Raw genomic sequence first — 13,149 nt, 5'->3', positions numbered from 1 at the left:
TGCCTGGAAAACTCCCATGCCTGGAATCTGCCTGGTTTTAGGCAGAACCACAAAACTCCGACTACGATGGCAATGCAAGCACAAACGAGTAGCAAGGATCAAGCGTTTGGGATATTCGAGTTATTGCAAACGGTTATATAGGGACAACTATATGCATCAAGGCTCCCTATCCCCGACGGTTTCTGGGTCGTGTGGGAAGGACCCCCTATCGCCCACACTCACTTGGCGACGGTTTCAAATGCCATCGCGGAAAGGGGTTAAAATCCGTTTGTTTAGGACCGACACGCACCAGTGGTAGTAGAGTAGCACTAGGACGGTAGTACCGCTTGGCACGGTACTGCCACCCCTGGCACCCTCTACTACCGCTGCATCTCCAGGACTAATACCCAAAGCAGTAGTACCGCTCGGGTCAGCGGTAGTACCGCTCCAGCGGCACTACCGTGGATACACTCTGTATAGTCTTAGCCCTGTGCGAAGTTGTACCGCCTAAGCGGTAGTACCGCTCCTAGGGGCGGTAGTACCACTTAGCTGCGGGCTGGGCAGAAAACGGTTGGATTTTTGCTCCCCTATATAAAGGGGGGTCTTCTTCCTCCTAGGGTTGACCTCTTCCCTTCCAAGCTCCATTGTTGCTCAAAGCTCCATTTTCGCCCGATCTCTCTCCCTAGCCAATCAAACTTGTTGATTTTCTAGGGATTGGTTGAGAAGGCCCTGATCTACACTTCCACCAAGAGAAAATTGATTCCCCCCACTAATCCCTTGCGGATCTTGTTACTCTTGGGTGTTTGAGCACCCTAGACGGTTGAGGTCACCGCGGAGCCATATTCCATTGTGGCGAAGCTTCGTGGTGTCGTTGGGAGCCTCCAATTAAGTTGTGGAGATTGCCCCAACCTTGTTTGTAAAGGTTCGGCCGCCGCCTCCAAGGGCACCAATAGTGGAATCACGGCATCTCGCATTGTGTGAGGGCGTGAGGAGAATACGGTGGCCCTAGTGGCTTCTTGGGGAGCATTGTGCCTCCACACCGCTCCAACGGAGACGTACTTCCTCTCAAAGGGATGGAACTTCGGTAACACACCCTCGTCTCCACCGGCTCCACTCTTGGTTATCTCTCACCTTCACTTGTGCAAGATATATTGTGTTATTTCCCTTGCTTGCTCTTGTGCTTGTTGTTGTTGCATCATATAGGTTGCTCACCTAGTTGCATATCTAGACAACCTACTTTGATGCAAAGTTTAATTTGGTAAAGAAGAGCTAAAAATTGTTAGTTGCCTTTTCACCCCCCCCCCTCTAGTCAACTATATCGATCCTTTCAACATCGGACACCGCTCCACCGCCACCATTGAGATGAGGATGTCGTGCCGCACCGCTGGGCTGAGGAGCAGGACATGCGATGCTAGAAGGCGGTCAAGAAGGAAGACGAGACTGGCCTCTCAGTGATCAACGAGGAGGAAGAGGCAAGCCCCTCTGTGATCATGCTTGAGTCTGACGACGAAGAAGAGTTTGAGGTGGATAGAGAGATTGAGTCGTTCATGGAGCTTTGGAACCATGTCGACGACGGGGATGATGGTGATGACTAGTGCGTGCATAGTACTAAGTTTATCGTAGTACTTTCGTAGTGTTATTATGTTGAAGTTAGAACATTTGGTATTTCGAAATGTCCTAATATGTAATGACCATGTGCCTTATTTTACATCATCTGCTATGGCAGAAAATGTCTGGTGGCCTATTTTAAATCATCTGATACACACACAAAATCTGGTGCCCTAAAACTTTCTTTGGGTGCCCTATTATACATCATCCGTTAGAGATGCTCTAATATCGAGGTCATCAATATTCTTATACTATCTTGAGCCTGTTGGAGATATGCCCTAGAGGCAATCATGTGATGATGATATTTCCATATGTATTCATGAGTCTTTTGTATTATCCTTGAACATCATCAATGATATGTATCAATAAGTATGTGACTTGTTTGTGGAACTATGTATTGTATGATGATTGTTCTAATGGTCCCTAGTTGATAAGGTTATGCGGACACATATCCTTGACTAGTATACGACTCGGTTGATGACTATGTTTCACAAGTAATGTGCATGGAGATGCTAAACCGATAATATGGACTCGGGGATGGAGATCACCGAGTCGGACAGACCCACTTTGAGACGCAGTGAGATATAGTCATCTGTTAGTCTCAAGTACAATGTCTATGACCATGTCCTAGACCCGAGGTCCTCACATGTTCTCGGGATGAGGATCGGATCACTTAGGGTCTATCAAATGCTACTCCGTAACTGGGTAGTTATCAAGGTAGCTTTCGGGTGATTCGTGAGACATGCCGCGAGACATGGTTGACCAAGATGGGATTTGCCCCTCCTATTTGGAGAGATATTCTCTGGGCCCTCTCGAGTGATCAGATTCGGAAAGCATGGCCATGCAACTTGGGTTAAGTGTTAACCCGGTTCGGGAATCTGTATCACGGTTTCGAGAAGAGAGGTCGAGCTATCACAAGGGTGACAAGTACTCGCCTTGAGCTCGACAACAAATATCGTAAGGAAAAAGGAATGTTTCATATGACACATTGTCGAGGTTCATCAAACGACTTTACGTACACATGGGAGTTGGCACGTTCTGCTAGGAGCCGCTACCAACTATCGACTCTGGTCATGTCCATGTGTACGTGAACCTATAGGGTCACACACTTAAGGGGCTGCAGCCCATTCGGATTGGATCAGAGTGGAAAATGGATGTGGACTTCTAGTGGGCTCAAGTGTTGAGCCCACCTCGGAGGTCTATATAAAGGGGAGTGTGCGCACCACTTAGGGTTAATCCTCTCGAACCCTGGTTAGCCACCGCCACTCCCCACGCCCATGCCGCGCGAACGGACCTAGCAGTCCGCCGCTCGACGCTGTCCCCCGTACGTGTGGATACCTTGGAGGCATCGCATCTGCGGTGCTTGGATGAACCATTCGAGGGAACCATGAGATGCCGTTCACGGGAGATCGCCGTTCGTGGGTCTTCGCTGTTCACGGGATCGGCAACGTGAGGAGGAGACGGGCCGAGAGATCGACTACACGCATCACCAACTCTACTTCCGCTGCGATGACTGCGCGTCTAGTGGTAAACCCAATCTCATAATCTATTTCCAGCAGCATGATCTTGGGTACGCGGTAGAAAATTTTATTTGGCGCTAGCGTAGCGTACCGCGTGTTCCAATAGTGCCCGCACGTGCAAGTGGCATACCGGATACTGTCGGGACTGATAATAAGAAAATCACCTCTATGCTCAAAGGCCAAAGTTTTGGGTGGTAGCAACTTTTGCGACGGCAACAACGTCATCTCCTTTTATAAGGTGGACTAAGTGGTAGGAGGCCTCATCTGGCTCTCGGGATGACGACTAGGTGGCTTTGGAGCCTCCCTCCTGTTTCGACGATGTTTAATTAGTGAAGTTTATTTATGTGTACTTCAAACTATTTATGGTTGTGTTTTGGATTTGAAGGTTCAAATCGATTGACTCATATTAACTATGAACTGGTATATGATTAAGTTAAGTGTTGAGTTCAATTTTGTGGTATGTCATTAGAACTACGAGCTGTTGTTTAATACTATGTGTTGAGTTCAATTATGTCATCTGCCATTTGAAAAGGATAGATGTGTTGGGTCTCACATGGCAGTGGCCAATGTGATCGAGCTAGGTCTAGGTCCCACACATCAATGAGTGGGCTCGCAGGGGCAGAACAGTCAATCCAACATCGCACTAATGGTCAAACGGCTTTGACAGGACGAAATCATGATAAAAGAGCAAAAGAGAAGAGTGAGCACCGAATAATGGCAAGAATGTCATTCTCTCTCAAAAAAAGGCAAGAATTGTAAATATTTTCTTCTTAGACGGCCCTCACATTGCTCATGCTCTAAATAGGCTTCTTAATTGTATTGCAGTGTTTCTTGTTTGATGGAAGCTCAGGGTCTTGTCTCATTGATTTATATCTTGTTTTCGAAAACTAACAGAAAAGTTGCCAGTTGTAGCAAACCCCTTCTATGAGGCCCAACAACTACTCCAATCTGGCTATTGGAGTAGTAAAACCCCATCTCATATTGTGCAAGAAGCTAAAGAGCTCGGTCATTGATTCCCAGATATCCATCCCTTCTCTCACTCGAGAAGATCAAGTTACGCACGCAGTGCATTTCATTATCCATCTTGCATGTTAACTCTTCGATCTCCAAAGATAGTATAAAAATCCCAGAGTAATCAATATAGTCCTTTTATTCCCAAAAGAGATCCATGTGCACCGATAAATGCATGATCTGCAACGTGTCCGGAAAATATATGAACTGGCTGTAGGAAATATCGACCTTCTCCAATGAAGTTAATTCCGCCAAATAAGTTCAGATACGGGGTGGATATGTTTACATTTGACACCCGGTTTCTGAAGGTCGCAAAATCTCCTCACATCGTCAAAACAAATGAATACTCGTTCATGCATGGCGCGTAATTACTCTAGGATATCAATGCGTGCATTTCTGATGGATCGGATTTGTTTCACCAATTCATAGTGGATTGAAACCTTGTTCCTCACCCCATCTCCTATAAATACACTCGTCCCGTCGATGGGTGGAGCATAGCATACTCGCTGATCACTCCATTGCACGCACAACGCGGTAGTACAATACAATACAACGGTAGGACCTAATTGGAAAGAAACTAGCTAGCTAGTTAACGCCGAGGACGACGAAGATGGTGGGTAGCGCTAGGGTGCTGCTCGTAGCCGCCGTGGTAGGGTTTTTGGCAACTACGGCGTGCGGAGCCGCCCAGCGGGACTATGCCGCCGCGCTCACCAAGTCGCTGCTCTACTTCGAGGCGCAGCGCTCCGGCAGGCTGCCGCCGACCCACCGCGTCCAGTGGCGCGGCAACTCGGCCCTCAAGGACGGCGCCGACCACGGGGTAAGCACGTCGGCGATGCATGCATGTGTGGTACGTTGTACATGTTTGGTTCGTGCGTGATGCTGACATGCTTGATCGATCGACGTGCAGGTGGATCTCACCGGCGGCTACTACGACTCCGGCGACAACGTCAAGTTCGGGTTCCCCATGGCGTTCACGGTGACCATGCTCTCGTGGAGCGTGGTGGAGCATCGGGGCCGGCTGGCCGCGGCGGGGGAGCTGGGCCACGCGCTCCAGGCAGTGCGGTGGGGCGCCGACTACCTGGCCAAGGCGCATGCCCGCCCCGATGTGCTCTACGTGAACGTCGGCGACGGCCACTCAGACCACGCTTGCTGGGAGCGGCCGGAGGACATGGACACGCCCCGGAGGGCCTACATGGTGACCGCCATCCACCCGGGCTCCGACGTTGCCGCGGAGACGGCGGCGGCGCTGGCCGCGGCCTCCGTCGCGTTCACGGGGCCGCACGGCGACCCCCGGTATGCGTCGACGCTTCTGAAGCACGCGAAACAGGTGCGTATTTTTACTTGCTTACATGCGAGAGACCGGTGCATGTTTTGAGTTTTGGCACACGTATGCACATTGCATTGCATGCACAGCACACAGATTACACAATGGATGGTCAAAAAACCATTGGTGTAGATAAAAAAATAGAGCGGCGCACATATTAATTTGCCCTTTTAATTGTGCAATTATATGCATGCACATCACAAATTGGACGGTTTCTATGGCAACAATCAATTTGAAAATAATGTGAGGGAATTTACTTAGCAAACCATTTCATAGAGTCGTGGTCATATATTGGCTAAAAATGGATGTGAAATTAATCATTGCTAGAAAACTGAAGGTGGACTTGTATATGTGCACACAGACAGACGAAACTGTATCAGCTAATTTCTTGAGTCACTTGCTTCTGCAGTTGTTTCAGTTCGCCAAGAACCACCGTGGCCTCTACCAGAACAGCATTCCATCGGCCAGAAGTTTCTACAGTAGCAGCGGCGACGAGGTAGCACATCACTAATTGATGTCACAATAATGAACAGAAAAATAGCATTATTGTTATTGTAAAGCAAACACTGAAACTTGTTCGGAACAGGACGAGCTGCTGTGGGCAGCTGTATGGCTCTACATCGCCACCGGCCACCAGGAGTACAAGGCCTATATCGCCGGCGCCAACAACCTCGGCGGGGTGCGGCAGTCGTTATCCTGGGACGACAAGTTCGTCGGAGCCCAGGCACTGGTCGCCAAGGTAAATGTACCAGATGATCCTAGTATTGGTCTGATGAAGAGACATCAACTTTTATCTTCAGGAACTGATGACTATACCGGCCATACTGCAGCTCATCCTCCAAGGGAAGCTGCCCAACAACGGCCGCCACGCCGAGATGAGGAGCAACGTGGAGAGCTTCCTCTGCAACGTCGTTCAGCACGGTGACGGCCGCAGCGGGCGGCTCACCCCGGGCGGCATGCTCTACCTGCAGCCCTGGTCTAACCTGCAGGACGTCACGACGGCAATGTTCGTCCTCGTCACGCACGCCGACCACCTGGCGGCGGCGAGGGCTTCCCTGCAGTGCGGCGGCGTGAGGCTGCCGCCGGCGCAGCTCGTCTCGTTCGCGCGGTCACAGGTGGACTACATCCTTGGCAAGAACCCAATGAAGATGAGCTACATGGTTGGGGTTGGAAAGAGGTACCCGTTGCAGCCGCACCACCGCGGCGCGTCGCTGCCATCCATCAGGAACAACCCAGGGAAGATCTCCTGCGGCAAGGGAGCCCAGTACTTCCACAGGTCTGCGCCTAACTTGAATGTGATCGACGGCGCCATCGTCGGAGGGCCTGACAACAACGACCATTACGACGATTCTCGGGGAAATTACCAGCAAGGCGAGCCATCGACCTACACTGTCGCGCCCATCGTCGGAGTTCTTGCTAGGCTTCTGCATAACTGATGTTCCTGTTTTCAGTCAAGAGATGTGCAATGTCAATGCCGTCCTTGTAATTTAGGCAGATATAACTTAGCCAATAAAAGACTTATACCGACAACAACACAGGCATTGTTTCCTTCCAAACTTTGAAAAGAACTTCAACATCACAATAGTCCAACATGACATTTTATTCCCTTCCAAATTTTGAAAGAAACTTCAACATGTAGATCTTAAGAGATCTTGTTTACACTAAGAGGTAGAGGCTTCAAGAGCAGGTAGACATTCCCTTATCACCTCTGCAGCTTGCTCCAGCTCCTTCTCCGACACGATGAGCGCAGGCACAAGCCTCACCACATTGCCTTTCCCGGCCGTCAGCAAAAAGACACCAGCATTCAAGCATGCATCGACCAAAGGCCCAGCCGGTACGTCGAGCTCGATGCCAACAATGAGACCGGCCCCCCGGATCTCTTTGACATGAGGGTTTCCACTCAGCTTAGTTTTGAGCAGCTGCTTGAAATATTCTCCTTTCTTGGTCACCTCTGCTAGAAAGCCAGGTTTCTGGATCTTGTCCAATGTGGCTAATGCAGCATGGCACACAAAAGGGCCTCCGCCGAATGTGGTTCCATGGTCACCATAGTTTATGGCTGCAGCAACCTTTTCCGTGACCAAGGCCACACCAATGGGAAGGCCATTTGCCAGTGGCTTCGCCAAGGTCATTATGTCAGGTACTACACCATAAACCTCATGAGCCCAGAGGTAACCTGTGCGCCCCAGACCACATTGCACCTGCGTTTCAGACAGTAGATTAGATGTCTCCACTTTTCAAATTGACAGAAGTTGAACTTCACAGTGCAATCCTAAATCCCTACTGTTGAATTGCGTATTTGCATTTTGGTTATTTCAAATATGAAAATGCAGGATCTCATGGAAGATCCCTTCATGGGGACAATGATCAGAAAGTTGTCCCAGTCTCCCAGAATTAGGAAGCAATAGGGAATACATTCCCTGTCGAACCACTGATGAATCTCCAGAACAGAGAATACTTTTCTCTCCCTATACTAGAAATTCAGAAATTGTGTAGTTGCCACCAATTACTTCTATGTGATCGACAACAGAGATAAGTATTAGTGAAGGCAAGCTGAATCATACCTCATCGAAGACCAAGAGAGCCCCTGCCTCATCACAAGCATCCCGCAGTCCCTGCAAGAACTCCTTGGTGGCACTGTGAATCCCACCCTCACCCTGCACGGGCTCGACAAACACAGCAGCAATCTTCCCCGACTGTATCACCTTCTTGGCCTCCTCCAAATTGCCATACTCGACAAATGTTGAGCCGGGCATGACGGGTTCAAAGGGCTCCCTGTACTGCACCTTGCTGGTCAGCGCGAGCGAGCCAATGGTCCGGCCATGGAAGCAGTTGGTGAAGGACATGAACTCCGTAGGCGCGTCACCGTTGGGGTGCGCGACCCTCTGGTACTTCCTGGCGAATTTGATGGCCGCCTCATTGGCCTCAGTGCCGGAGTTGGCAAAGAAGGCGCGGTCAGCAAAGGAGGCCTCCACGAGCCGCTTGGCGAGCTCCACCTGCGCGTTCGAGCAATGGAAGTCAGGTGAGAAGGAGAGACCGTGTGGGGAGATGGACCGGGCAAGCAAAGCGTCGAACACGTTGCCGACATTGTGGAATGGGTTTGGGTTGGGGTTGGGGTTGGTGAGGAGCAGGGGAGGCGTACCTGGGGCACGGTGTAGCCGACGTTGCTGGCGTGGACCAGGCGTCCACGCTGGTCCGCGGCGGCGGCGTCCACGTCGGGGTCGCCGTGGCCGAGGGCGTTGACGGCGATGCCGGCGGCCATGTCGAGGTACTCGCGCTCGTCGATGTCGTAGAGCTTGCAGCCGCGCCCCGCCACGAAGACGACCTGGGCGCGCTTGTAGGTGCCGACGATGTACTTGGCCTCGTCCGCCATGACGGCCCGGCTCGCCGCGGACAGCTCCCGCCGCGCCGACGCCGCCGCCGCGGGGGTGGTCGGCGCGGGCGCCGGGGTCGCGAGGCAGGCGGAGACGCGCGCCCGCCGGGACGACGGGAGCCTCGCGGCGGCCGCGGCCGGCTTGACGGGCGCGACGGCGAGGAAGGATTGGAGCGAGTTCATGGCGACGGATTCGGGGTGGGCGAGAGAGTGGAGGGGTTTCGGAGTTAAATACGGATTGGGGTCGGGGTTGGATGAAGTTTTATGAAAAAAAATCTGGTCACGCTTTCTGGTTTCGTGGCGGCTACTGTTTTTGTTGTGCATCAACTACCGCGTGCGGCGTGCTGCCTTCTCTTACCGTGGACTTTCGTCTTGGACTTCTTTTGCTTTCTGTCACTGTAGTATATATGCGTGCCTAGCTGAATTCCACGATGTGTCTAGCCTGTTGGTGTGAGAACACGGGCTTTTATATCCTGAAAAAGAAAGGACAAAGAAAACACAAAGTTTATCCTTTTTTGCTTTACATAATGTGAAGTAGTACATAATTGTACAACCCTATCATGGATATTTGCTAAATATTTTGTCCGTGCTCTGATATTCTCGGAGTGATACATTTCTTATACAAAACTTGGAAGTTTTGGATCTTGATTCATTCATTAAATTTAACCGTACTATATGATATATCATGCAGTTATACCAGAGATTGAAAAATGGCAGCTTACTACTAGCATTGCAATTACACGAAATGAAAAAAAGAGCATGCAATTTCAACTCTATAGCATATCTAGAAGGTCCAGATTACATTTTAGCCAATTTCTTCACAGCAGCGCTATTCACGTATAACAGCTATTTCAACACTAAACAAGATAACGTTTGTAGTGTTTTCTGTGTATCACACAACAGCCCATCAGGCATTGCCGCATTAGCCCAACTCGCTCTCACTCTCTTAGATGCAACACATACAAAAGCCCATACAACAATGCATACAACCTAACAGATCCAACTACTCACCAGTTTTCCACCAGCTCGTGACCGAGGGCGGAAGCGGTGTTTCTTGACCGGTAATGGTGGAGTTGTGACTCATGAGAGATAGTTGTAGAGGCGGTTCATGAGTGGCAGTGGCTTCTCTTCATCCCATATCCAATGGAGGGGTCGGCCATGCCTCCAACTCTAGCAATTAAGAGTCCATGTCAACCATGCCAACGGTGCCAGCAAGTCGACCGCCACATTAAAGCAACCTCTCTTCATCCTATCTCCAAGTAGCAGCGTCGGTCTTATTCTATTTCCTCCCAAAGTATCCATCCTTGCAAATTATGCAAGCCTTAAATTTGGTGTTATATTAAAAAAATATCCAAAAAGCTATTTTCAAATATAGCACACTATTAGCATGCTATAACTTTTATAGCATCTGGAGAAGGGCGGCGCTAAATTTTGTACCATGCTATTTTTTACATTGATTTAATGTAGTGGATGTCGGTGTCAAAACCGCCGATCTCAGGTAGGGGTCCCGAACTGTGCGTCTGAGGATCGAGGGTAACAGGAGACAAGGGGGACACGATGTTTACCCAGGTTCGGGCCCTCTTAATGGAGGTAAAACCCTACGTCCTGCTTGATTATATTTGATGAGTATAGGGGTTACAAGAGTTGATCTACCTCGAGATCGTAATGACTAAACCCTAGATGTCTAGCCTATATGATTTGTCTTAGCCTCTACAGATTAAACCCTCCAGTTTATATAGACACGGAGGGGCCTGGGCTTGTACAGAGTCGGTTTACAGAGAAAGAAATTATACATCCGAATGCTAGGCTTGCCATCCACGCAAAGGAGAGTCCCATCCGGACACGGGGGAAAGCCTCTATCTTGTATCTTCACGGCCCATCAGTTCGGCCCATGTTACATAGCCCGGACGCCCGAGGACCTCATAATCCATGACTCCCTCAGTAGCCCCAGAACTTGCCTTCAATGACGACGTAGTATTCGGCTCATGTCTTCGGCTTTGCAAGGCGGGTTCTTCACTATAATCCGGGCCGATGACAATCTGGTGATAATCTTGATGCCCTTTACGATTCCCCCTACCGATGCTTCGATTTCCGCGCGCTGAGTGAATATGAATGGTCCATGCTTTTTTGCAAATAAGTCCTTCGCCACGCTTCGAAGGCATCTATATAAGGAGATATAGATCTCTAAATGGCATCTCACATCGCGTAGAAGGAAAATCGCCAAGTTTAGCCACGAGCAAAGCCTTCCATCATGACGAGCGCCCCAGGCTCTTTTTCGCGCCTGCATGGCCCTCAAGAGGGTGATTGGCAGAGTTGCTCCGTGCCTCATCTTCAGTTAAGCCGGCTCCAAACGCAAGGCTACCTCCCCCTCGCGGATCTAGTCTCCGTTCGAGCGGGATTGTATTCAGTAGGCAACGACGCAATGGCTGAGAATTTCCCCAACCCCAATAAGGAGGAGAGGGTGTGCCTCGTCCCATTCTTGTTGCGGGGCCTAGGATTTCCAATCCATCCCTTTCTCAGGGGGCTATTGGAATTTTACGGCATCCAACTACACAACCTCACCCCAGGTTCGATTTTGCACATATCAGGCTTTGTTGCCCTCTGCGAGCTATTTTTGGGCATTGAGGACCATTTTGAATTATGGAGAAAGTTCTTCTGTCTCGTTCCCCGCCACCGAGGAGGTTCCATATGTGAGGTTGGCGGCGCCGAAGTATGGTGTATTGCCGGATCCGGATACCCCGTAGGAACTCCCAAAGAAGTATACCCACAGTGGTCCTCGGAGTGGTTCTATATGGATGACGTTCCGCTGCCGGATCCAGTCAGGCGCGGTCTTCCTAAATTTTCCAGCGCTCCTCTAAAGAAGCGCCTCTACTGGCGTCCCCGAAGTCCCAAAGAAGAGGACAGTGCGGAGATACAGAGGTTGGTCAGCAAGGTCAAGCTGCTGGCCCATTCCAAACTCTCAATAGTTGAAGTCATGGTGATCGCAATAAAGAGGTGTGTGCAGCCTCTTCAATCCAGAGTAACTCCTTTATGGTGTTACAACGCAGAGGACGACGCATCCCGTTACAGGCGGCAGGGTCCGGATACCCCAGCCGAACTGGCTTCAATTTTGGCCGATCTATACAAGGGCATAAAAGAAGATTTTCTCTGGTTAAACTGTCGGGAGGCCTATTCCATGTACACCCCTATCGAATGGGTAAGATCTCGGTCGTTCTTTGCTTATTTCACTGCATTGCAGACACTGACTGAATGTTCTCTTTGTTGCCACCAAATAGTCATGGAGGAGGATGACCGAGGACGTCTACTGTCCTGCTCCCCAACCGGAGGATTATAATCGTGATGAAGATCCTGGCTTTTGCGAGGATCTGGATATATATAGAATTCGACGATGGGGTATTCTATCAGGCGAGCCTTGACTGTTCAGAAGTGGCCATCATTGCCGACTACCATCGCCTTTACCCATTCTGCATTGTGAGTATCCCGAGGCTTCTTTAAGAAGAGACCCTCATTTTTATCCGTTTCTGTTGTACTGATCTGGATTTTAATAGGATCGGCGCTACAGGGACCGTATCTCGAGGAAGGTCCCCACGCAAGGTCATCGTTCAGAACGAAAAGGGACCGGGAGTACTGCGGAGACCTCACAGTCTTCCAAGAGGTATGTATACTTAATGCATGCCTAGGCATGAGTCTAGATTGTTAAGAGTCTCCCCCTTTTGTCTTTTATTTTTAGGAGGAGTAGCAAACGGTGGGAAAATGCCCAATTAGCCAAATGTCCACTAATCCGGTGCCGGACTCGTCAACTAGGACGCAAGCCAATGCCGCGCCCATTCCGCCTCCTCAAGAGGATTCGGATGACGTGTCGCTCACGAATTCCGAAGTGAGAGCGTGATGAATCACCATCGTTTGAAAGAAGCGATGCGTGCTCCGGTCTTGTCCGAACAAGAATTCAACGCATTGAGTTCGACAGATGCATATATCCGAGCCGCTCGAGACGGCCTTGCCGGAGTTATTCAGCTGTTCTCAAAGAAAATACAGGTAAAATTTGACACAATTTTGCATGGTCATATGCCAGTAGCTCCAGAGACTTGAAATAGTGAAGTAAAACCGATTTAAGGATCCATAATTTGTGCAGGTTCTGCAAGAAAAGAACACTATGCTGGCTCAGGAACTGAACACAAACCAGACGCAACTGAGTGCAGTTACCGCCAAACTAGCGGTTTTGAAAGAGACTGCAAAGGGCGCGTCGAGGGAGAAAAAGCTTGAAGAGGAAAAGGACAAACAGTCCGAAGAGATAGAGAGCTTGAAGGCTTAGCTATCAGCCGCTCGGAAGGAAAATG

General features: G+C 49.9%; 2 protein-coding genes across 2 annotated transcripts; one reads left to right on the top strand and one right to left on the bottom strand.

The window, feature by feature from the left end:
- Window positions 1-4,640: 4,640 nt before the first annotated feature.
- On the top strand, window positions 4,641-6,975 carry LOC109780062 (endoglucanase 14). The gene is made up of 5 exons (XM_020338651.4): window positions 4,641-4,935; window positions 5,026-5,445; window positions 5,852-5,938; window positions 6,029-6,181; window positions 6,273-6,975. Exons 1-5 carry the CDS (start codon window positions 4,729-4,731, stop codon window positions 6,876-6,878), a joined length of 1,473 nt encoding a protein of 490 aa, XP_020194240.1. The 5' UTR covers window positions 4,641-4,728; the 3' UTR covers window positions 6,879-6,975.
- Window positions 6,976-7,024: 49 nt separating this feature from the next.
- LOC109780064 (acetylornithine aminotransferase, mitochondrial) lies at window positions 7,025-9,127 on the bottom strand. Its single transcript, XM_020338652.4, has 3 exons — window positions 8,582-9,127; window positions 8,004-8,435; window positions 7,025-7,640 (listed from the first exon to the last, which is right to left on the bottom strand). The coding sequence occupies exons 1-3, from the start codon at window positions 8,993-8,995 to the stop codon at window positions 7,104-7,106; spliced, it is 1,383 nt and encodes a 460-aa protein (XP_020194241.1). The 5' UTR covers window positions 8,996-9,127; the 3' UTR covers window positions 7,025-7,103.
- Window positions 9,128-13,149: the final 4,022 nt, after the last annotated feature.

This window comes from Aegilops tauschii, chromosome 1 (assembly GCF_002575655.3).
Source record: "Aegilops tauschii subsp. strangulata cultivar AL8/78 chromosome 1, Aet v6.0, whole genome shotgun sequence".
Lineage (NCBI taxonomy): Eukaryota > Viridiplantae > Streptophyta > Magnoliopsida > Poales > Poaceae > Aegilops > Aegilops tauschii.
This window is presented reverse-complemented; position numbering and strand designations above follow the sequence as displayed.

Bases quoted from the DNA above. Each gene is read 5' to 3' on its own strand.
- LOC109780062 (XM_020338651.4), top strand. From the start codon at position 4,729: ATGGTGGGTAGCGCTAGGGTGCTGCTCGTAGCCGCCGTGGTAGGGTTT. The intron at 4,936-5,025 runs GTAAGCACGTCG...ATCGACGTGCAG, and splicing joins AGGACGGCGCCGACCACGGG to GTGGATCTCACCGGCGGCTA. The intron at 5,939-6,028 runs GTAGCACATCAC...TGTTCGGAACAG, and splicing joins ACAGTAGCAGCGGCGACGAG to GACGAGCTGCTGTGGGCAGC.
- LOC109780064 (XM_020338652.4), bottom strand. From the start codon at position 8,995: ATGAACTCGCTCCAATCCTTCCTCGCCGTCGCGCCCGTCAAGCCGGCC. The intron at 8,436-8,581 runs GTACGCCTCCCC...TCGAACGCGCAG, and splicing joins TCGGCTACACCGTGCCCCAG to GTGGAGCTCGCCAAGCGGCT. The intron at 7,641-8,003 runs GTATGATTCAGC...TCTGAAACGCAG, and splicing joins CTCTCTTGGTCTTCGATGAG to GTGCAATGTGGTCTGGGGCG.